Genomic DNA, 24,200 nt, shown 5'->3' on the forward strand with positions numbered 1-24,200 from the left:
TGTGAAAGATGAGCATATTTCTGGAGACGGATTAGTTTTTCAAGGTGACGGTCACACTACTAAGTAATGTTAGTGATTTGAGTCTAATAGTATAGATGAATGACGATATAACCGTGACAGTTACGCTGAGAAACTCGCGTTAGAAGTGTGATTAGGTGGTGAATGAATTACAGCTGCAGGAAACGTCCCATAAATTGAAGATTTCTGAAATAGGATTGAATATTTCTGGTAACTGCAAGAGAGTTGCTTCGCATACAAATTCTAAATGTGAGAGATATAGGATCGTCAATCTATACATGGAAAAATCTGTTCCTCGCGGCAGCATCGGAAAACTAGCCACCATGAGATTTTGTTATAACAGCGTCGTTCACGCCCCTCCTACAGCATCGCTTTCGGAAAGATGAGTATCTAGTCAAACTATATAGCAGCACTGACGTCTGCTAAAAGCATCTTCAACGTCTCGTACGTCATGAAACAGATACCAACACCGGGTACCACCTTGTAGTATTCTGGTAGGATTCCTCTATAGAAGCCACGCAACCCTTCTGTTTTGAAGATGTACTTAAATGTGCCAAAAAGGCCTGTTGTGTAGACCCGGGCTCGGCCACCAGCGCCTTCCAGCTGCTTCCGCCGCCTCACAAGATCCAATGGAAAGGTTGCTGCATAATACAATGAGAATAAAATGAAAAGAGCGGGACACCATTGTTGCATACCATCATACTATAATACTGTTGCAAGACTAGATTTTCCAAGGTCATGAAATCAGATATCGAACCGTTAACAAATCAATCATAACAATGCATCGACAGTAACACATGACAGGTCAAGACGAGAAAAAAGGCACAACAGAGATCAAAGCAATGAAAATAAACCTAAAACATATGAGCAGACTACTAGCACTATGCAATCACTCCCAGACAGATTGAGTAATATTGGCTGTTCAACTACCACCACTATGCAGCATGACAATCCAGTGCAGGTTTAACGAATTTTAGTTTTTTCGGGCATGATAATGAGGTGTTCAAATATTCTACAGGTCAGTCAGCAAATGATTTTGAATTCCAACACTTGCATTTTATGACATAATGGAAGACAGTCAGCCTTAAATAAAGGAAAGTATATTTGAAGATTATGATCCAAGTGAAGGCAACACCCCAAGGACATCCCCTCATGCACTGGTGAGGGCATGAAGGATCACAATAACTATGAAGCCATTGGAAAGAGGAAGCCTAAGTGAGAAGCATACCTCAAAGAGGACACCTCTCACATTTGATAACTGAAGATATAGGTTCACCTGAGAGCAGTTCCACCCTATAATAGAACCGACTGCAAACCTTTGGGAGACAAGTCACCGAAGAAACGTGGGAAAGATGATGTTAATCAAAACAAGATCTTTATCATAAGAAAAAATTAAGTTAGATGAATGATGGAGCACAGAAGATTTCTTGTCAGCTTCCTTACTAAGATAGTAAGATTCTCCAGATACCAAATTAAAAAAAACCATTCCAGTCAGGTTTCTGGCTCTAGAGATCAGTCTGGTTAGAGACTTGGTGCAGAGCCTGCACCACAACCTGTTTTCTCTGCATCCAAAGCATAGAAAACATCTATGTACATTAACTTTTATGTATTATTGACATTTCTAATTAAACAAACCAAATTATTTCAACCAAATTGTTAACCGTAACAGTCTGTTGTAATTAGATTTCAATGCATCAGATTAGATTTGGGGTATTTCACCAAAATTACATAATAAAATATGTAACAGAAATCATTATCGAAGTAGTAAATAGTGAAAGGAAAATGTGCATTAATTACAAACTATGACTTCCATGAAGAACAACCACCCAGACTATCTGACACAAAAAAACTATATAGAATCACTTTTCAAGAGAAAATAGAAAGTGTAAGATCACTCACCTGTTGATGATGCAATTCCTGAAAGGCTCCCACAAGCAAGACTAACCAACACAGTAGAATCCTCGGGCCTGAAGTGAAGATAACAAAATTAGCAAATTAGCATTATAGTGTTAAGCCTAAAGAAAGCATGGATGCAAAGGTAGTTGTAATATAAGACCAAAAAACTACAGACTCGATTGATAAAGAAACCCACCTATGTGATTGCCAAGAAGCTCTCAAGGTCTCATACACTGAAAAACTGATAGCTATATTGGGCCCAACACCCTGCATTACAGACAATAGAGAAGTCAGAATAAACACCAAAAGAGGATCATAGGCATAAATGAAGTTAAAAGAAAACAATATGAGCATACCAAGAGGGTTGCTCCGAGTCCCTTATAGAGACCCAAAATACCCTCATCCCGGGTAATAGTTCGCAGCGTATGCCAAATTCCTTTGTAGTACATCACATTTGTCTGCAAATTTCCAACTAATGAATATGGAGCAAAATGCACATGAAAAAGCAGAGAGCTTAAATTCAATCATAGACTAACAAACAGTAATCCAAAAAGGATGAAATGGTTCAGCGTACAGTTGAACACATTCCCCTGTAGGTATTGATTCAATATACAACTAGACTGTAACTTCTGGGGAAGTGTTAAAGAAAAGCATACGCCAATTACCAATGACAAAACACGGCAAGCATTCCCAAAAATGTCAATCAATGGTTCAACTTAACAAATCAGTAAATAAAATCTAGTAAAAGAAAGCAGTTTCTTTCCAAACATGCCAATATGGTCTTACCTGAGCTGCAAGGCGCGTCCTTACAAGATCCAAAGGATATGTAACTGATGCGGCTGTTATTCCCGCCAATCCTCCACCCACAAAATGCACGCAAAGGTCTGCACTCAAGTTGTCCCTATGATTTTCCAGTCCTGGAACTTTTTGTAAAAACTGTACCACATAAACATCAAGCAATGACAAAATAACTTACTTGAACAATTGAACTGTATGAAGGTAATATGAACCAAGCGTTTTTACCAACCTTTTTATATTGCTCGTATGAATAGAAATTGACCGAAGAATAAGGAAGACGATGAGCAATTGTCACCAAATTTCCTTTCCAGAAAGCTCTAAAACCTTCTTCACTAGCAATTCTGGAGGCCTCACGCCATATGCTAGCTTTTCGCATCGTCACAACATCCGAGTGCATACCTTGCACCTAAAATGATAGCATGATATCAACAAAGCAGCTCCGTCGTTCAGTAATCATAACAAAACCCATTCTGTACTTGTTCAGTAACCCGAAAACTCCGACATTTCAAAGTTCAAATTTTTACCCAAATTTTCATTAGAACTAAAACCAAGCATGACCCGTTGTTCACTAAAGCATAAAAAAACCCAATCTTCCATTGATCAGTAACTCGAAAACTCCGACTTTAATTCAAAGTTCATTTTTTAACCAAATTTCATTAAACAGAACACACCATAGACCAAAATAATATATCACAAGTCTATAAATTAAACAAAAACTCACCAATCAGCTTGCAAAACCAAACATTAAAGAAGAAGAAAAGAAAGGAAAAAGACCCACCTGAAAGAGAATAGTGAGGCGAGCGAGAGGTGCCGTGCAAGTCTTACTGAGAGAGCCGGCGACACCTCCGGCGAGAAACTGTGACACCGCACCGATCTGAGACTGGTGCAGCGGCTTCGGCTGTTTCTGCGGCAGCGACTGCGCGAGCGTCCTCACTCCACCTTCAACGGCCACGCCTCCATGGCCGGTATTCAGAGATCTCTGCCCTCCTTCCACCACCACCCCAACTCTCGCCTCCGTCTGCATTTCTGGGTTGCCCTAGAATCCCCTAACTTCACCACGAAGAAACCTCACCCCCAATTGCCCAAGCCTGAGAGAAATTGAACGTTGTGAAAAACCCTAAAGATTAGAAATTGCAGGAACCCCGACGCAGTTCTGTGCTTCTGCTGTGGAGCTCCTTCTTCCTCTCGTATGCTCTCTCTGCCTAATTTGAACGCAGGAAGGTAGAGAAGAATGTACGAGGCGACGTCGTTTGGATCGCTTCGGGGGCAACGGTGCGTTTTAAGAAAGATTAGGGTTTTGCGTCGTCGTCACTTAAGACGGCAGTTACGGCTCCAGTGCGGTCAGTCCTATTCTAGTACAGACAAGTGTCGGTTTTCTATTCACTACTGAAAAAGGACGTTGATAGGTAAACGTCAATAAGTGGAACGTCCACGGTGTGGGTCGTGTTACAATAAAACTGGATGCAGACAATTATTGCTGTCGCGGAATATCTGATATACCGATTATTTTGGCTTTCGAATATGCTTTGCGCTCGCAGCTTCAAGTTTGCAGGCGTACTTTCATAGGTAAATACTTGGAGGCAGATTGGCTGCCCTTCTAGTTGTGATGTCCTTCCATGCCTTCTTATTTATGCGGTTATGGTTAAATCATGTCAACATTTTATATTTTTATTATTTTTTGTCTTATTATCTCTATTAAAAATTAATATAAAATGTTTACGTGACTTAACCGTGACCGCACAAAATAGGAGAGCATGGAAGGGCACCACAACTAGGAGGGCAGACAATCTGCCTCCTAAATACTTTGGTGACAGTTGACAAGGTTAACGTTGTTATCATAGGAACCGGATACCTCCGAACTTAAAGGAAATGAGCCCAATGATCAAATGATCTAGGCAATTGAAATTTGATTCAACGACTACAATTATTATAACTGTTAAAGGGACTTCCTATTTGTAGCCGTTAGATCAAATTTCAATAGCCCATATCATTTGATTCTTAGACTCAGATATTTTAGATCCGGAGGGAATCCGATTCTGTTGTAATAAGTCGGTTTACTGCATTCTCCCCACTACCTGGCTGCCACGTAGGACTTTGAGAGACTAACTATTCATACTTTTTTTGTCTCTTTTCTTCTTTTTTATTTTGAACTACGAACCAACAGTTTCGCAAAATCAATTTACACCCATCGACTACTTAGCATTTTTTATCCTCATTTTCTCATGACTTTTTCTAGGAAATGGAAAATACATCTGTTGATGCACAAAATCAGTGAGGACTTTGATACAACAAAAAGTGTTAAGTTTGTGACCTTTGCTAGATTGCTTCGCTCACTAGTGTGGATAAGTATGTAAATGGATAGAGACAGGAAAGCAAACACAAAATGTACGTGGTTCACCCATATTGGCTATGTCCACGGAGTAGAGGAGTTCTCATTAATTGTGAAGGGTTTACACAAGTACATAGGTTCAAGCTCTCCTTTAGTGAGTACAAGTGAATGATTTAGTACAAATGACATTAGAAAATATTATGAGATAATGATCTTTATTTATAGAAGAGAGTTTGTAGTTTTATTCTGACATTGACACGTGTCGTGTTATAATTGGCTTCTGATGTTGACACGTGTCGCGCTATGATTGGTTTCTGATGTCGACACGTGTCGCGCTGTGATTGGCCTCCTGGTTGGAGGAAAACTCTTCTGGGTCCTTGACGGTATAATGTTGACCGGTGCTCAGTAGTTTCGGGATTGGTCAAGTATGGTACAAACAGTGCTCCCCTAAGTTCCCGAGTGAGGGAAGCTCCTCGGTTGGGGACTTGCAAGATCCAAGCTATTAAGTAATCACGAAACTTCTAAGTACCGAAGTGTGGTATCATTTTCACTTGCCTTATCTGTCTCATATGTAGATATGGCATCTTCTCTGGAAGTACTTTTCCTCCATCCATGGGTGGTATCTTTAACCGATGAAGATGCACAAGGTAATGTATCAATTTCACTTGAAGCTTACTTGTAGTTTCGGGCTTGGTCAAGTGCGATATAAACCCTATAGTAGGAGTCCCCCAAATCGCTGAGTTAGGAGATTTGCTGAAGGAGGTACCAGACAAGGTAAGCAATCAGACTTCCAAGCCAGCAACTTGGATCGAAGGTTCGACTTTGGCTTCCGGTTGATTGTTTTCTTTCTCCTTGTGTCGTAAATAGCATCAAGGATGAGGAGAAGCAAATGGAGAAGAGATGATATGAGATACTTTTGCTTTTGAAAAAGTAATTTTCCACAAGCTTATTCTTGAACTGGGCTGGAGGGTTTTCTGGTTTCCTTCAGAGTATAAGGCCGACTTAAGAATTTGAGGGTCAAAACAAGTCCATCAAATTTAGAGTACGTTCGACCCTGATGATACGGGCTTTTGATGTTGACAAAGTAGTGGATGTATCGGCACGTGTTCTGTTACGCTTGTCTCCACATGCTTCCTTGTATCCTTCTCACTTATCCTATCTGTTCCTCAAGCATATGTGGTATTTTCTCTGGAAGCATAAGATGTTGAAGATGAGTACTCGAGAGCAATGCCAGGTAAGTAATCAGGTAAGGGGTTCCAAGCAATCAGTTCCTGACTGGAAGCTTTATTCCAAGTGCTGACTGATTGCTCTCTTTCTCTTTGTCTTACAGGTAAGAACAAGGCCAAAGGAAAAGACAGGAAAAAAGCATGATATGGGATACTCTTACTTTTAACCCTGATGATATGAGATACTCTTGCTTTGGTGTGGCTTGTTTGCAGAGGTATTATCGGGAGGAAAAGAAGCTGAGTATTTTGAGAGACTCTACTGAGAATGCCCTCTCGGATGTGAAAAAAAGTTGAGCATTTTTTTTAATTGTAGGTCTGCTTGGCTGTGGAGGATGGAGGTCGACATATATATGAGTATCCCTAACAACAAGTAGTAGTGCTATTCCTTTGCCCTTCTTGGTCATAGCAATGTAATGGGAGCTGCAAGCTTCACGTGTTTTAACTTTGTTAGAGTACTTTGAAAAAGTGGTATGTGGTATATGGAAAGCTGATGTTGCGTATGAAGATTGCAGACAAGCTTTATCTAAGGAAATCTGGCTCTCGAAGTTCGGAAAGCGGTGCCTCTTCGATTTTCGAACAAGCAATCATGTCGGGGATCTGGCTCTCGAGATTCAGATAACGGTGCCTCTTCGATTTTTGAGAAAGCAATCCTGTTGGGAGTCTGACTTTTGAGATTCGGAGAGCAGTGTCTCTTCGATTTTTTAGAAAGTAATCCTGTTGGGAGTTTGGCTCTCGAGATTCGGAGGGCGGTGCCTCTTCGATTTTTGAGCAAGCAATCTTGTTGGGAGTGTTTTCTCGAATGTGAGTAAAGGTTGGACATTTTTGCCAATCTGCCTTGCCACGGAGCACAGAGGTTGACACACATTGGGACTTTCTAGTTATGAAGCAGTGGTGCTGTTCCTTTACCTTTGTGGGTAATAGTAGGGTAGCTGGACCTTCAAAATTTATGTGTCTAAACTTTGTCAGAGATCTTTGGCAAAGTTATTTGTGGTACCCGAGGAGCTGATGTTGCATGTGGAAAGTGGTGCCTCTTCGGAATTCGGAGATTGGTGCCTCTTTGATTTTTGAACCAACGGCCATGTTGCCCTTTCTTTTATAAGGGTACCAATTGTGTGCAAGAAGTACATTCAGAGAGTTATTGCTTGTAGGAATTTTCTTCTTACTTCAGAGATTTATTGCACCTCATTTCTCCTTCATCATTTCTGAGAATGTCTGGCCCATCCAACCATCGTTTTGACTTGAACTTTGGTGAAAAGGCAACCATGCCTTCTTAAGACAATATATGGCGCTCATCTTTCTTATCCCCTACTGGTCCTCTTACCGTTGAGGACTCTGTGATGAAGAATGATATGACCACTGTGATGGTGGCCAAAAACCTTCTCACTCCCAAAGATAACAGACTACTTTCCAAACGGTTTGATGAGTTAACTATTAAGGATTCTCTGGCTCTCAGTGTTCAGTATGTAGGTTATGTGTCTAATATGGCCCAAAGCCTATTTGCTCGAACCCGCCAAGTTGAATCATTGGCGACTGAAGTGATAAGTCTCAAACAGGAGATCAGAGGGCTCAAACATGAGAATAAACAGTTGCACAAGCTCGCATATGACTATGCTACAAACATGAAGATGAAGCTTAACCAGCTGCAGGAATCTGATGGTCAGATTTTACTTGATCATCAAAGATTTGTGGGTTTGTTCCAAAGGCATTTATTGCCTTCGTCTTCTGGGGTTGTACCGCGTAATGAAGCTCCAAATTATCAACCTTCGATGCCTCATCTTTCTGGGGTTCTGCCTAGTACTGAGGCTCCGAATAATCACCATCTGGTGCCTCCTCTTTTTGGGGTTCTGCCGACTGCTGAGACTTCTCCTGAGCAACCTTTGTGAAGGCTCCCTCTTGTTTGTTTATTTTGATTCACGTATATGTACATATTTGTAATTTATCGGAGATATCAATAAACAAGTTTTGCTTCATTTCAACGTATTGTGTTAAATACACCAATGCCTTCTTCACTAAGTTCTTTGAATTTTTCATTTTGTTGAATCTTGTATGTTGAAGCTTTGTGAGTGAAGCATGTAGGTTGAGGTAGTGCTCCCTTAATTTCCCGAGTGAGGAAAACTTCTCGATTGGAGACTTGAAAAAATCCAAGTCACTGAGTGGTCGTGAGACTTCCGAGTATCAAGGTGCAGTAGCATATGATAGGAGTCCCCTAAGTCTCCGGTCGGGGGAGTTGACGAAGGAGGTGTCTTGCTAGTAGCCAAGTTTCCAAAGTAACAAAACTTCACAATTTTCCTTTCTAAGTGGTAGGCTAAAACTACCCATTCACATATATTTATTATGAAAGTTGTTAGGCCCAAAGAAGAGGATGCCTAGGCAATTTTTTTTTTTAATTTGAATTTTGAATTTTCGAATTTTTGAATTTTTGAATTTCTGAATTTTCGAAGTTTCGAATTTTTGAATTTTCGAATTTCCAAAAAATAAATAAATAAATAAAATATATATATATATATATATATATATATGAAGCTTTGTAGGTGAAGCTTTGAGATTGATGCTTTATTGGGTATCATGAATTGATTTTGCTTCACACTATCTTGATCAAGATAGTGTGAAACTTTTGTAGGTGAAACTTTTGTGGTGGGTGAAGCTTTTGTTAGTGAACCTTTTGTGGTGGGGGAAGCTTTTGTGGGTGAAGCTTTTGTAGTGGGGGAAGCTTTTGTGGGTGAAGCTTTTGTAGGTGAAGCTTTTGTGGTGGGTGAAGCTTTTATGGTGGGGGAAGCTTTTGTGGTGGGGAAACTTTTGTGGGTGAAGTTTTTATGGGTGAAGCTTTGGAGTTGAAGCTTTGTAGGTGAAACTTTGGAGTTGAAGCTTTTGTTGGGTACCATGAATTGATTTTGCTTCATACTATCTTGATCAAGATAGTGTGAAGCTTTTGAGAATTTGTAATTGTCCTCCATTGATGAAGCTTTATTGAATTTCCTTTTTTTTTTTTTGGAAACTAGAAATTTGAAAATGTGGGAGAGACAACATATACAAATTTTTCTTCCACACTATTGAGCAAGAGATTATGATGCAAGCCACACCTTGTAGTAGTCAAAGGTTTGGATGAACCATATAAATTGAATTTGTTTCGAACAGTCTTGAATTTGCCTCGAAGGTTTGATAATTGTAGTTACCCTCCATCGATGAAGCTTTTGTTGGCACCATAAAATTGTTTTGCTTCACACTGTCTTGATCAGGAGTGTGTGAAGCTTTTGAGAATTATGGTTGCCCTCCATTGATGAAGCTCTTGTTGGCACTATAAATTGGTTTTGCTTCACACTGTCTTGATCAAGAGTGTGTGAAGTTTTTGAGAATTGTGGTTGACCTCCTTTGATGAAGCTTTGTTGGCACCATAAATTGGTTTTGCTTCACACTGTCTTGATCAAGAGTGTGTGAAGCTTTTGAGAATTGTGGTTGCCATCCATTGATGAAACTCTTGTTGGCACCATAAATTGGTTTTGCTTCACACTGTATTGATCAAGAGTGTGTGAAGCTTTTGAGAATTGTGGTTGCCTTCCATTGATGAAGCTCTTGTTGGCACCATAAATTGGTTTTGCTTCACACTGTCTTAATCAAGAGTGTGTGAAGATTTTGAGAGTTGTGGTTGAACTCCTTTGATGAAGTTTTTGTTGGCACCATAAATTGGTTTTGCTTCACACTGTCTTGATCAAGAGTGTGTGAAGCTTTTGAGAATTGTAGTTGCCCTCCATTGATGAAACTCTTGTTGGCACCATAAATTGGTTTTGCTTCACACTGTCTTGATCAAGAGTGTGTGAAGCTTTTGAGAATTATGGTTGGACTCATTTGATGAAGCTTTTATTGGCATCATAAATTGGTTTTGTTTCACACTGTCTTGATCAAGAGTGTGAAGCTTTCTACGAGTTGTAGTGTTTGCATTGTTACAGAGGGTAAATGTCTGAAGCAGCTGCAAGAGGGCTAAAAAGTTTGATCTTCGTATGCCATGCACTGAAGTTGTTGTTGGCTTGCAATAAGACTTTGTTGGTGACTATAACTCTTGTTGGGCATAAGTGCTCCCCTAGTTGAGTCGTCAAGCTTGAGGGTTTTTGATTATTTGTGAATGTTAGGAGTTAACATGTACAAGTTGTACCACTCGTCTTCTGGTTGGTGGTATGAAGGTGAGTTCCTTCATCACCTTTCATCATATTTCATCACCTGGTTAGTGGCACGAGGATGAGTTCATTCTTCACTTGGTTGGTGGCATGAATGGCAAGTTGCCAAATAATATTAGAGTACGGGTTGTACATTTCATTACCTGGTTGGTGGCATGAAGAAGAGTACGGGTTATACATTTCATCACCTGGTTGGTGGCATGAAGAAGAGTACGGGTTGTACATTTCATCACCTGGTTGGCGGCATGAAGATGAGTTCCTTCTTCATTTGGTTGGTGGCATGAGTGGTAAGTTGCCAAATGATATTAGAGTACTGGTTGTACATTTCATCACCTGATTGGTGGCATGAAGGAGAGTACGGGTTGTACATGTCATCACCTGGTTTGTGGCATGAAAATGAGTTCCTTCTTCACCTGGTTGGTGGCATGAGCGGCAAGTTGCCAAATGACATTAGAGTACGAGTTGTACATTTCATCACATGGTTGGTGACATGAAGGAGAGTACGGGTTGTACATTTCATCACATGGTTGGTGGCACGAAAATGAGTTCCGTCTTCACCTGGTTGGTGGCACGAGTGCCAAGTTGCCAAATGATATTAGAGTACGAGTTGTACATTTCATCAGTTGGTTGGTGGCATGAAAGAGAGTACGAGTTGTACATTTCATCACCTGGTTGGTGGCATGAAGATGAGTTCCTTCTTCACCTGGTTTGTGGCATGAGTGGCAAGTTGCCAAATGATATTAGAGTACGGGTTGTACATTTCATCACCTGGTTGGTGGCATGAAGGAGAGTACGGGTTGTACATTTCATCACCTTGTTGGTGGTATGAAGATGAGTTCATTCTTCACATTTCATCACCTGGTTAGTGAGAATAAGGGCAAGGTGTCGAGGCACATTGTGGCAAGTGTCGAAGACATAAAGTATGTTGAACCATTTCGAAGCACAGTTGGCTTATGTATGGATGTGTTTGAATGTATGATGTTTATGTATGAATGTGTTGGAATGTATGATGTTTATGTATAAATGTGTTGGAATGTATAATGTTTATGTTGATTGATATGAGTAATGCTTATGAATGTTTTGCTATGCATGAAGGGATCCATGTTTTTAATATGTGAACCATGTTGGTTGTAGCACTTAGTATCACATACTTGGTGTCAAAGTACGCATGTTGAAGCTCTGAGTTGGAGTATAAGGGTAGGTCGGCGTAGACCAAGTGTTTCAGTGCTAGGAACGTAAAAGACTCAGAATAAGTTGTCTGAATTCCCTCTTCTTTAAATATTTGTTGAATGGCTTATGTGACAAAAGATCTCAAGCTGTTGAGAGTCAAAACATTTGTAATGTGTATGCCTTCTTATAATAGCATTTCCTTCAGTACCTAGTCCTCCACTTTGAAAAAGTGAGGCTTGGCCCCATAGTCATAATAGTCGATGGTACGTTCACCCCTGGTTGCCTTGATACGAACTTTTATCCCTATTGTTGTAATGGGCTTGCTGAGAGTAAAAATCTTTCCTCTTACCAAGAGACATATATGTTTGATGACTTAACGAGCAGCTAAATGAGGCAGGAGATGATGCAATGGGTGTCTGAATGGCCAACATCTCCTCACTTGGTAGAACTTGACTTCCACTTCCTACTTGTTAATTGGGGTTAACCATATGGGGTTCCCTTGGTATGTCCTTGTTTTGGCGAATGTGTGGTTGTAAGCTTGTGCCATCACCTTAGAGTAAGTCTTCCAAATGTTGGCATTGATCATGTACTTGAAGAAACAATCACGTAAGCCTGCTATGAAGGCCTTGAGGGCGGTCTTGTCATCTGTCTCAGCGCAGCGAGAATACTTATGGCTGAAGCGACCGGCATACTCTCGTAGTGACTTGTCCGGCTTTTGACGAATAGTGTACAAGTCATCTGCAGAATGCAAGCGATTGGTCTGGAAAATGTGTTGAGAGACAAACAGTTTCCTCAGTTTTTCAAATGAGTATACTGTCTCAGGTGGAAGATGACAATACCAATTTAGAGCTCCGCTAGAGATGGTAGAGGGGAAGAGAGACATCGCTCTTCGTCAGTGTGCATCTGATATGCCATGGTGGACTCAAAGAGGTTAAGGTGTTCAATTGGGTCCTCCATTCCAGTATAGAGTTGTAAACCAAGCTTTTGTTTTGTCTTCGCTTGAAGGGGGTGTCGATGATCCTTCTTGTGAGAGGGCCATGCCTGGGTTGGTTCCAGTCAGGTATCTCGGCCTGACGTTCGGCCTTCAACTTGTTTACTTCCTCAATGAGCTATAGGACAAGAGGGTCTTGAGTGGAGTCATGTACCACTAGAAATTTCTTTTGTAAGTCTCAATCGCCTCTTGAAAGTAGGAAAGTTTGAGCAATGACGTGTGGTTTTTTCTTGGACTCGTCGTACTGACTTCTAGGGCGAGTCTGTCGGAATACCTCAGAGTCCCTTATACCTTCATATTCCTCTGAGACCTGTCATTCCTTCCCTAGATTGGCAGCTGGCCTGGGTCGTGGAAAGGGACCGAGTCTTTAAGAAACCCTTGGGTCATTGATCTTCGAGCATATGTGTGGGGGATTTTCTCGACGTTGCTTTAGGAAGTCTCGGCAGTCATGATAAACGACTTTTGATCCTTCCAACCTTTCTGTAAGGAGGTGTCTTCCTCCACTTCTTATGCTTTGGGTTGAAGCATCTGGGTTGAGAGAAGTCTCATCTTGATCAATGTTTTGATGATTAGCTCGCTCCTCATCAAGGATACCCATGTCGAAGGGAGGTGACCCTCCGAGTTGGGGGGCATCCAGATGATGGTTGATGTCCACTCGGGCAACGAGCTCGCGTGTTTGAGTACGCCTAGTTTCGTGGAGCGTCTCAAAGAGCTTCTCATACTGCTCTTGGAGGACCTCATTCTTCATTGCTATCTTGTTATTCTGAGCTTTTAGCTCATCGACTTTAGCTTGAAGAGCAACCCTATTTCCTTCATTCTTTCGTTGTTTCGCACTAGGTGCAAGAGGGGTGTCATTCTGTGTGATGTGGCTTCATTCGCTCCCCATGTTGGAGAGGGATGCCTGGTCAAAAGAGAGTGTACGAATGGTGGAAACCAGCTTGGCAAAGTTGAAGAGAGTAGGACTAAGTGTCGTTCCCACAGACGGCACCAAATGTTGATGCACAAAATCAGTGAGGACTTTGGTACAATAGAAAGTGTTAAGTTTGTGACCTTCGCTAGATTGCTCCGGTCACTAGTGTGGATAAGTATGTAAATGGATAGAGATAGGGAAGCAAACACAAGATGTGTGTGGTTCACCCAGATTGGCTATGTCCACGGAGTAGAGGAGTTCTCATTAATTGTGAAGGGTTTACACAAGTACATAGGTTCAAGCTCTCCTTTAGTGAGTACAAGTGAATGATTTAGTACAAATGACATTAGGAAATATTGTGAGAGAATGATCTCTATTTATAGAAGAGAGTTTGTAGTTTCATTTTGACATTGACACGTGTCGTGTTGTGATTGACTTCTGATGTTGACACGTGTCGCGCTATGATTGGCTTATGATGTCAACACGTGTCGTGCTGTGATTGGCCTCCTGGTTGGAGGGAAACTCTTTTGGGTCCTTGACGGTATAACGTTGACCGGTGCTCAGTAGTTTCGGGATTGGTCAAGTATGGTACAAACAATATCATTCTATTGTCATGTTTTCATGTTTGGTGAACTTGGAGATATATTGTTAAAAAAAAATAAAAATAAAAAGTCTAGGCAGCCGCCAAGACGCTAGGCAGAGACCGAGTGCTTCAATTAGGGTGAAGCCTCTAGGCCTACGCAGTTTAGGAGGCTTTAGGCTGCCCTAGGCGGTTCAATATTTTTATTTTTTTAGGTTAAGGGTTTGGAGATAGTTTCTTGTGAAACAACATTAAGTTTTCTTGTAAAATAACTTTGAATCCATATTCTATTTTATGTATTCAATCAAGTGTAGTCACTTGTTTATATGTTTGTATTGTTATATAATAAACTTAAATAACTTGTCTATGTTTCACCTAGGCCCCTAGGCGCTAGGTTCTTATCCCGAGACCAACTAGCTCCTAGCTTTCTAAAACAATGGGGAAATAAAATGGAAAAGAAAGAGAAAATTTAGTCTTTTAGTTTAATTATGAGGGAAAAGTAAGAAAAAAAAAATGGTATGAAAAGTTATTATGAGTATATTTGGATCACATTTTCTAAATTTGACACCTACACAATCGCGTAATTATATGATTTACGCATTAATGTAAAAGTAAACGAGAAGTGTCCTTAATTGTGACCCAAATGTGATTTTGACATGGTATAACTTTCATGAACTATATACAAAAAAGTATAGCAGAACATCATTCTTCTTCCCTTTAGTGGTAGGTTGATTGCATGAACTTGTAAAAAGAAAGTGGAACTTGGATGGCTTTGAGTCCAAGCAAGATATTATCTTTTTCGTATTCCTAAATCAAAGTAAACCCTAGCCAACATGATCTCTTAAAATGTTTGAATTCAAGATTCCAATTAACATGGTTCTCTTGAGGAATTGAATTTCAAACGCTTTTAATGAAACATTGTTGACCTAATCAAACTGAAGAATGCATAAAGATAAATGCGAAAATTATTTTCCCATACTTTAGATCAAATTTTAAACATAATTTAAGTTTGAAGTGGCATTTTGATTCTTATAAAGTTTTGTTCCATCTGATATTTTAAATTAAATTATTACATTATTTATTTTTCATAATTGTAACTAGTATATGCCCATTTATTTTTCATAATTGTAACTAGTATATGCCCACATACAAAGTGTGTGTGTCAAATATTTTATTTTGTTTATAAAATTGAAGGAGAGATGAAGAGAGTGAGAGAGAACGTGGGAGTAAGGAGAGAGAAGAGATGCTTATTTTTTATTTGGTTTTATTTATTTTTTAAATTTAGAGATTTTAAAGTCACATGTAGGTGAGACTTAAGACTGGTTTGGTATTGCTGTGCTTTGAAAAAAAACTGCTTCTACTGTGCTATGAGAATAAGCTTATTTTTGCTGCTTCACGTTTTCAGCTTTTTTTCACCCAAAACTGTGAGAATAAACTGTTTTTAAGTGTTTACTAAACACCTTTTTGAGCTTAGTTTTTTTAATATCTACTATTTATAAAAGCACCTTAGTACCAAACCAGTACTTAAACAAAAACAGTAAATTTTTGCCTTATAAAGTTATGTTACTGCCCTTAACTTTTTTATTGTGATAAAATATTAAATAGTCTTTTCACCTTCTTTTGGTTGACAAAGAAGATTCTATTAATATGTTTTGAATAACTATTTTTAAAACAAAAAATAAAAATAAAAATGATAAAAAAATCATTTATTACTCAATTAAAAATGGATTTGAAGTTGTTGTCACTTTTGCTGACAACCATGTAATGCCATAAGAATTGGCATTTTAGTTGGAAAACAGTAAACGTTCTCTTTGATAACAATTAAGATAGAATTAATGCTATTGTTGATATGAACATTTTTTATTGTTATTATTCATGTGAAATTTTAAAAGATGCTCTTAAACTTTCTCTTTGATAACAATACAGAATTGATGGCGGTTAGTGCAAAGACCATGATCTCGTTACTTTTAATCTTTTTTATTATTCCTATTTGATTGATTAGCGTTGATGGCAAATTAAAGCATAATTTGGAACAAGATTCCAATGTCTACAAACCCATCATGGGTTGTGACTAGTCGTCACGATAATGCCAAAGAAATTCAGAAATATCTAAGAGAATGTAACACATAAATTAGGATAAAGCATCAATGCCATGATCCCATTAGCTGTTGCCCTCTAACTGAACCATGTTATAACTCACTTGGATTGGTAATGCTACGAGACGGTATTTCAGTATCACATAATAATTTTTGATAACTTTTTCGCTTCGTGTGTTTTAAGTCCCACGTCAGGGAATTGAAAAAAAATAAAATAAAATACAAGATATATAAGTGTATAGTCCTACTCCTAATAATACATATGCCTTTTGTGATAAACTCAAACACTCAACAATAAGTAGTTGGAATAATATCGTTATGGTTAAGAGTAGGCCAATGAGTCTCTCTAAATATCTGACATTATATAAGAGCGGGTTTGATTGTGGGTCCTATGGGACGTGTTGTGCCCGACTTACTGAGTTTATCGTAATACCTTGCTTCAACGCTTAATGTCCGATGTAGGATTCGTTTCCCATGTGACCCACTATGTTGTGCTCGCACATGAGAGGGTGTGTTGAGTATAATCTCACATCAGGAAATTGAGAAAATAAAATAACACATATAAGTGTATGGTTTCACTTCTAATAATACTTAGGCTTTTTATGATAAAACCCAACACCTAACAATAGGTGATTAAGTTAAATGTGGTTAAGAGTGAGTCAATGACCTTTCTCTCACACATGAGAGGATGTGTTGAATATAATCCCACATCAGGAAATTGAGAAAATAAAATAACACATATAAGAGTGTGATTTCACTCCTAATATTACTTGGCTTTTTTGTGATAACAATAGGTGATTAAGTTAAGTGTAATTAGGAGTGAATCGATGACCTGTCTCTCGGAATATCTAACACACAAACAACTAATAACAAAATCTTGTTACCCATAACAGATAAAGTTAACAAAAGTTTGCCCTGTAGAAACATGCAGCAGCAGGATCTTTCCTTTTACACCCTAATCCTTTCCGAGGTGCTCACTTTCTCGCTTTAAGGCTTAAGGCCAAGGAAACTTCATCTATTTCGGTTGTTCTGCTAATTCTCTGTAGATCATTGCTCGTTAAACTTCCATTAGCTGCATTCCTCATCCATGTCTCGCCCTGCTCAGGCAAATCGTGTTGGATTTTTCGAGGGCGTTTAGTTTGGATGTCTTGAGCTTTTTGGCTAGAAGAGTTCATAGGCGGGGTCCCCAGATGGAGAACTGGATTCTCTGCAGAAGGGTGAAGAGGTGCCTTTACACTCTTGTTCATTGGGTCTGGAATTGTTTGAGCCTGCTGTGTTTCAAGAATGTGTATTTCTTCCACCATCGGCTTCCAGATTCTCACTCTCGAATTAATAAACCAATTCGAAACCTGCAATATATATGTCCGAAGATAAATAGACACGGCAGGCGGCGGCAGATATCAAATTGAGGTAAGTTTCATTCATTTACAGTGGGGGAATCCTATCAGAAATTGTGATAAATTTGACAGCGGCAGGCATGTTGCACATCATAAAATCTAAAGGGGGCTTAGAACCAGACCGAAAGCCGAGAGGACGAATTGGAAGGTCATAAGTTCCAGGGGCAGTGCTAATATCTCCTAATAGAAATGAACCAAATAAAGACTTGGCCGACATAGGCATAGCCAAGTAGGCTAGGGTACCATGCACCGAGCTCGAATCCCCCTCCTCACATTAGATAAGAACGCTGCAAGAAGCAACAACGAAAAATTGTCTCACCTGAGTTCTTGATAGGCCCGTCTGTTGAGCTAACATCAGCTTTTCAGAATCAGAAGGATAGCTGAAATGTTGAACAAAACCTAAGTCATAAGATACCAAATTACCAATTTATTGAATTGATATTCTAATTGAGCTGTTGAATTATATTAATGGAAAATGAGAAATAACTAACGGGTGCAGAAAGTGTTCAAAGAGCCAGGTCCTCAGCACAGCCACTGCATTCTCCGGGAGACCTCTCTGGGACCGGGAAACCGATTGACGAAGGCTGTTGGTGGTGGTCAACTTCAAATTCAAATGATCATTTGGGTTCTGGTTGTTCTGAATGCCTCTTACAGAAAACCCTTCAGTTTCTTCATCGCCAAGCGACGTTTTGCCTCCGGATTGAAGCTTGTCTAAAATGGCATTCTTCAGGCAACCAAAGTGCTTCAAGATGGCTTTGATGGCAAGGGATATGTAAGGGGCTGCGTTTCCAAGTCCATCAATGGTTTCAAATGATGCCACCACCGACTCCATTTGTTGGCAGTATAGTTTGTACCTCTTGTACACCTAGGAAACATGAGATGTGAGAACACAATTTAAGGGGACTTGGGTGCCAAAACTTTCTTTATTTGGGCCTAAAAGTCCATTGTGCCCTCCACTAGACCCACAATACTATGGACAATTCAGTTATATTTCTACGTTAGCAAGCAGAGTGGGGTTAGGGCAATGTGACTTATCCCTTCTATTCGAGTTCAAATCTCTCTATTATTTTCTAGGAAGAAAAAATTAATTAAATATGAATTAAAGTTTATCCGATAATAATCTGATTCGCATAATTATCATTTATTTTTGTTCTTTTCTTTATTAGACAATATATATGCTCTAATTTAACATAAAGTGGCTAAACCCTATCAACATGAAAATTTTGAAGGGTGGCACTATTTACACCTTTTTTTTTTTACTTTCCACTCATTGAAGAGAATCAAATTATAGAAAATGTGTGAAAGGTAAAAAATAATGTGTAGGTAACCCCACTATTTTTCAAATAGTTGAAAATACCCATCAACTAATTACTTACTATACAAAATCAAGTAATCAACAAATGAATACAATACAACAGTGAAGTTACTAAATTCAATGATGATGGAATGTAATCCAAATCTTATTTAACAAGAAATAACATAAATGAGATAATGAATACAATTCGATTGAAATTAGAAAAATGCTAATTGATTTTCTCAAAAATAAAACTTCTCATGAATTCTCTGTTATTTTATATTTTTTTGCATAATATTTTACAATACTGCTGTTAAATTGTTAAATTGTAAAATGTCAGAATTCATAAATAATTTCATTTTAAAAAAATCTTCATAAAATTTCTCTTAAAATTAACTCTTGATTGGAATGGATAAGATTTGACCTAGGGCGATCCCATCCATTTACAGATACATGATCATGTGCCATATCTATCACCCGATAATTAATTATGACAGGTGAAAAAAAAAAATGAATAGTAGATAAAATTACAAACCAATAAGAAACAATACACAGTTGAAAAAAATTAATTTGTGACAAGACAAGACATCCTTTAGGCCATGACTACTGAACAAATCAATCATATGATGTGACTCCCTGACATCAACCTCTTACTACAGTACTGTATTAAATCCAAATATCTTCCCACATTTGACCCATATTCCATCTAAAAATTTAGAAAATATTAATTTAATCAAAGATTAACATCTTAATTAGAAACATTTTTTGGTTAATTTTTGTGACATTTATATGTTCTTATCTAATAGTATATGAAATTATAAATAGGGCGTAAGTACTCTTGAGAAGAAATTTTTTAATGTGTTTAAAATAATTTCGATACTCAAAATGTTATAATACAATTAGATAATTATTTTTTCAAAATTCTAAACTGTAGTATCATTATATACTTGTATGATAGAACTGTGTTACATTAAAAAATTTCTCATAAAAAGGAACATGCATTTATGCACACGAATTATAATCTTCATCCTTACGATTTAGATTTAATTAAATTAAAATATTGATGATATGGAAAAGTGCAGTACGTATAATTAAAATTAATTAGTGGTGTATAATATACCTCCTCCAGCATGGTGGTCAGCCGAGAGTTCTTCATCTGAACGTCGACCCGGTGATCTTTGGCGCAAAAGCTCCAGCAGTTGGGCGGAGGAGGATCCGAGTCGGGTAGAACCGACCCGCAGAAATCCTCGAGGAGCTGCTGGGCAGGCTTCAGAAACCTGGACCGCTTCAGTATCGAAGCGTAGCCGGTGAACGGGCCCAGAGGAACCGAGCTTCTGAGTTCTCCGGCCCGGAAAGAGACGCCGTCGTAATGGCGGGATTCGGAGAAGAGAGGCAGAGAAAACGGTGGTTGGGGTGGGTGGTTTTGGAGGGTGAAACGGAGCTTGTCTCTTCTGCTCTGTTGGGGCACGTGGAAGGCTTCCAGGCCGTCGTCCGCCATGGATGTGTTGTGAAGGTTTTGAAGAGAGAGAGAGAGACAGAGATGTGATGAATTGATGAAGGGAAGGAAAAGGTGTTTTGGTTGAGCTGGGACAGAGTGATGCAATGTTTACCAAAGATATATTTATACAGAGAATTAAGACAGAGGGATCGACGGGATGGGTGAAAATGTATATGTGTATATATATTATTTTGGGTACTCTCATGATCTGCATCTTTTTTATTGTTTTAAAATAATAAAATATTGATGGTAATGACAATTTCAAAGAGATAATAGAGGTCGTATACTATGCAATATTCTTCTATCGTATCGTGTTAGGTACTATGAGTGGTTTAGAAAATTAACTCAAGGTAAATCATAGTTGTTTGGGTTCAAAATATTTGTTTGGGTCGAGTATATGATCATTCTCGGCTCAGAAGACCTTACGACAAGGGTACCATGGATCGTTTAGTGCGTGGGCCTCCAAACCTAGGTTGGTTAGGTCATGCTGCAAGACAAGTCGAGTTCTGGCGCAATAAGGAGTCTCGGCAGGGTTAATAACCCGGAAACGAATCCGGCTCAATAAAGGACTAGGTTCACAATTATAGTGAAAGTAAGATTGGTCGAGTTGGTGTTTGATCAGGAGAATAAGACCTAGTCCGAGTAGGGTTTTAACTCGGCTTCAAAGGTATCCAATGCTATAAATAGAGGAGGCTGTGCATCATTCAAGGCCTCTCTAATTCAACACACAGCTGCCCTACGCAAACTCTCTCAACAACTTTGAGATTTTTATTCTTTTTTCACTGACACATCTTCCGTTGGCATAAACAACACTGTGAAAGCAATCGGTGATATCTTAAGTCAGCATAGATAGCTCTGTCGCTGTAGAATCAACCGATCTCGCAACATCTTCCGTTGGCATCAACAGCACTGCGGCGAGGACGGTTGGTTACCTATCCAAGTCTCGGTCGAGAAGCATTTCCGAATCCTTGTTGATTGAGGTCATCTCATTAGCCTTCTCGGCGAAGTGAGGTATTACAGTTTGCTCGGCGCATTGCACGCCGAGTTATTGTATGATTGGATACTCTCAAGTGGGGTTTAGAGTTCGGCATTCAGACGGCCGAACCACGTTCACTATTAAGACTTATATTTGCTTTGAGTATTTATGCTCTTACACTTTGGTGTCGATTCGGCGTGAGTTTACTCTGACGAATAACATCACTGTGACTGAATCCGACAGTGACGATTCGTGAACTTCGTAAGAATAGTAGCCTTGTCTTCAGGTTCGAGAAACCAAGAGGCCGAGACGTGTTCCTTCCTCGATCACAATCGCAAGATGCAGAAGTCAGTCGTGCACCCAACGTAACATCAACAAATTTACTCCTCGGTCGAGCTCGGCCTACGAGTTGGCATGCCTCGCATTCACCGAAGGATGTAGTTAACTTATAGATTACTCGGCCTGCGCGCCACATAGGTTTGGTAGTTTTTAGGGTCAACATTTTGGCACGCCCAGTGGGACCCAGTGCTAAACTACGAAGTTCATGCCAATTGAAACACGATCGGTAAAAAAGAAAACAGCTATGGGAAAATTAACAGCCGATTTACCAACTCAGAATACAGGACACAGTGTACCACAGGCGCAGAATCCCATCAGCGCTGTAACACCTGAGTCCACGAGCGCGACTCGCCGAGAAAGGGAAGTTAATCTCGGTGGTCAGTTTCGCAGTCTTGAAATCCTCGACAGAAACACCTGCGTTCTTAATGAAGGGATAATAGAGGATTGTGACGAGGATGGTGGCGAAGGATCTGATTCACCAACAAGGTTGTTTCTTCGAAAACAGCTTGACGAGCAATCTCGGACGGTTGAACAGACGTTTAGTCGAGGAATCGATAAACTTCATGACGTGATACACAATACCAGTGAGGCACAAACCAGATTACTCGAAATACTGGTTAGTAAGGTTAGCGATGGTAGGACTTTCGATCTTGCCCAACATTTGCCACCGAGAAATAATCTATTACCAAGTGCACCGGCCGAGTCAATCCCTGCTTGGCTCAAACCAATTAACTTGGAGAGAGGAGGAGGATCAAATAGTAGGTCAGACGGATCAGACCAGAGAGTGGAAGCAACACCCGTCGATATGACCGAGGTCCAACGGATGATCGATTCAGCCATGAAGAAAGGGCCGAAGTTTCCTAAATTTATACATCCGTATCCGGCTTATGTGGAACAGTTCGAATACCTTAGAGGTTTCAAAATCCCGGATTTTAGCCTTTTCGTCGGAGAATCATCCTTATCTTCGTTGGAACATGTGGTTCGTTTCACCGCGCAATGCGAAGATGTCAATAACGACTTTCACAAGCTGCGACTGTTCAATTTTTCGCTGACCGGTTCAGCATTTGCTTGGTATATCAACCTTCCACCGAATTCTGTCCAGAGCTGGGAGGAGTTGGTCGAGAAATTTCATGAGCAGTTTTATCGGCCAGGAATGGAAGTGTCAGTATCCTCGTTAGCAAGGATGGCTCAAGCATCTGACGAATCACCAATGGGTTATCTTACTAGATTTAAATCAGCCAGGAATTGGTGCCGAGTACCTCTCCTTGAAGTTGAGTTCGTCAGAGTTGCTTTGAATGGTCTTGACGTAGAATATAAAAAGAAATTCTTGGGGGTAAATTTTCGGGATATGTATGAACTAGCCCAACATGTCGAGCAATATGATTATTTGCTCCGTGAAGAGAAGATCTCGAAAGCTCCGTCCAGAGGGACGATTTACAAAAATCCCACTGTCAGTTATGCATCGGCCGAAGGTGAATGTGTTAGCGTGGATGCAGCCGAGATAATCATAGATAAGCCATACGTTTGCAAAGCACTGACTCAAATTGACTCCAAGGAAGCCAAAACCCGCTCGGCCCCTGAAGAAACAATGAAAACGTCAAAGGTCTATACTTTTGATATTACAAAATCTGATGCAATTTTTGATCAATTGCTATCAGCGAAGATCATCAAACTTCGGCCTAGGCATAACATTCCCAAGGCCGAAGAGCTTAAAGGAAAGATATATTGCAAATACCATAATTCCAGCAAATATACGACAAATAATTACGTCGTGTTTCGAGACAACGTCTAAAGCTGGATTGATAATGGCAAACTGAGATTTCCAGAGAAGAAGATGAGCGTTGATACTGACCCATTCCCCACGGCAACAGTAAATATGGTAGATGCATGCCTACCCAAGGACAAAGGAAAAGGGAATGCCGAAGCTGTTACGACGCAATGCTTTTGGAATCAGAACTCTCGGCCACGTTTCATGGCTAATTTTCGTTCAAACGAACCACCTACAGCTTTAACGGGACCCGCTATTGTCAAGCCCATGACAGATTACAGCACTGATGAAGACAGTGGAACAACGGTTTTATGCAGTAAATGTAAAGCAAAGGTCAACATCGAGCCAAAGGAAAAGTCATCTCCGACTATAATGGAACAACCTACAGCCGCAACCCAGCAAAAGGTGACCAACGCAGGCCAACATCAAGGGGTTTCTGATAGGCTCGGTCCTAAAGTGAGGATGGAAGAGACACTTTCAGTCAGACAACGTCTCGATTTTGATGCTCCGTTTTATGACGAGGACTACTATATACGTAACTCTAGCAACTTGGAATCATCGCGGAGGCAAAAAACTTTCAAACTTCCCGAACCTAGAGACCAACACTGTCCAAATCCCAGAAACGTCGGCACCAAAGAATAGATTGCATGGCCCACTGACGGGCAGCCCAAGAAACTTTGGTCCCTAAATGGCGGCCGAATGACACAATTGCCAACAACGATGAACGACCACCTCCAACGATTAT

At 39.8% G+C, this 24,200-nt stretch overlaps 2 protein-coding genes across 6 annotated transcripts; both read right to left on the minus strand.

The window, feature by feature from the left end:
- Positions 1 to 174: 174 nt before the first annotated feature.
- On the minus strand, positions 175 to 4,047 carry LOC114826114 (uncharacterized). Of its 5 annotated transcripts, none has more exons than XR_011583066.1 (9): positions 3,491 to 3,993; positions 2,942 to 3,118; positions 2,701 to 2,850; positions 2,271 to 2,372; positions 2,111 to 2,181; positions 1,918 to 1,985; positions 1,462 to 1,580; positions 1,247 to 1,334; positions 508 to 659 (listed from the first exon to the last, which is right to left on the minus strand). XR_011583066.1 is itself a non-coding variant. In XM_029105903.2 (7 exons), the coding sequence occupies exons 1-7, from the start codon at positions 3,734 to 3,736 to the stop codon at positions 418 to 420; spliced, it is 1,056 nt and encodes a 351-aa protein (XP_028961736.1). In that variant the 5' UTR covers positions 3,737 to 4,047; the 3' UTR covers positions 175 to 417. The 5 variants fall into 5 exon arrangements, 1 of the variants encoding a protein (XP_028961736.1); XR_011583065.1 differs by having other exon boundaries at positions 1,462 to 1,604; XR_003774972.2 differs by having other exon boundaries at positions 175 to 659; positions 1,247 to 1,580.
- A 13,000-nt stretch (positions 4,048 to 17,047) lies between these two features.
- Positions 17,048 to 20,527, minus strand: LOC103414821 (BEL1-like homeodomain protein 9). Its single transcript, XM_008353190.4, has 4 exons — positions 19,995 to 20,527; positions 18,072 to 18,445; positions 17,900 to 17,960; positions 17,048 to 17,532 (listed from the first exon to the last, which is right to left on the minus strand). The coding sequence occupies exons 1-4, from the start codon at positions 20,370 to 20,372 to the stop codon at positions 17,158 to 17,160; spliced, it is 1,188 nt and encodes a 395-aa protein (XP_008351412.1). The 5' UTR covers positions 20,373 to 20,527; the 3' UTR covers positions 17,048 to 17,157.
- Positions 20,528 to 24,200: the final 3,673 nt, after the last annotated feature.

The sequence above is a fragment of the Malus domestica genome, chromosome 07, assembly GCF_042453785.1.
Source record: "Malus domestica chromosome 07, GDT2T_hap1".
NCBI classification, from domain to species: domain Eukaryota; kingdom Viridiplantae; phylum Streptophyta; class Magnoliopsida; order Rosales; family Rosaceae; genus Malus; species Malus domestica.

What these genes read in the sequence shown, in the direction of transcription:
- LOC103414821 (XM_008353190.4), bottom strand. Translation starts at nt 20,372, where the DNA reads ATGGCGGACGACGGCCTGGAAGCCTTCCACGTGCCCCAACAGAGCAGA. An exon ending in TGACCACCATGCTGGAGGAG is followed by an intron (nt 18,446 to 19,994) that starts GTATATTATACA and finishes CATGTTTCCTAG; the next exon opens with GTGTACAAGAGGTACAAACT. An exon ending in CGGGCCTATCAAGAACTCAG is followed by an intron (nt 17,533 to 17,899) that starts GTGAGACAATTT and finishes TATATATTGCAG; the next exon opens with GTTTCGAATTGGTTTATTAA.
- LOC114826114 (XM_029105903.2), bottom strand. Translation starts at nt 3,736, where the DNA reads ATGCAGACGGAGGCGAGAGTTGGGGTGGTGGTGGAAGGAGGGCAGAGA. An exon ending in GGACGCGCCTTGCAGCTCAG is followed by an intron (nt 2,373 to 2,700) that starts GTAAGACCATAT and finishes GGAAATTTGCAG; the next exon opens with ACAAATGTGATGTACTACAA. An exon ending in GACTCGGAGCAACCCTCTTG is followed by an intron (nt 2,182 to 2,270) that starts GTATGCTCATAT and finishes TCTGTAATGCAG; the next exon opens with GGTGTTGGGCCCAATATAGC.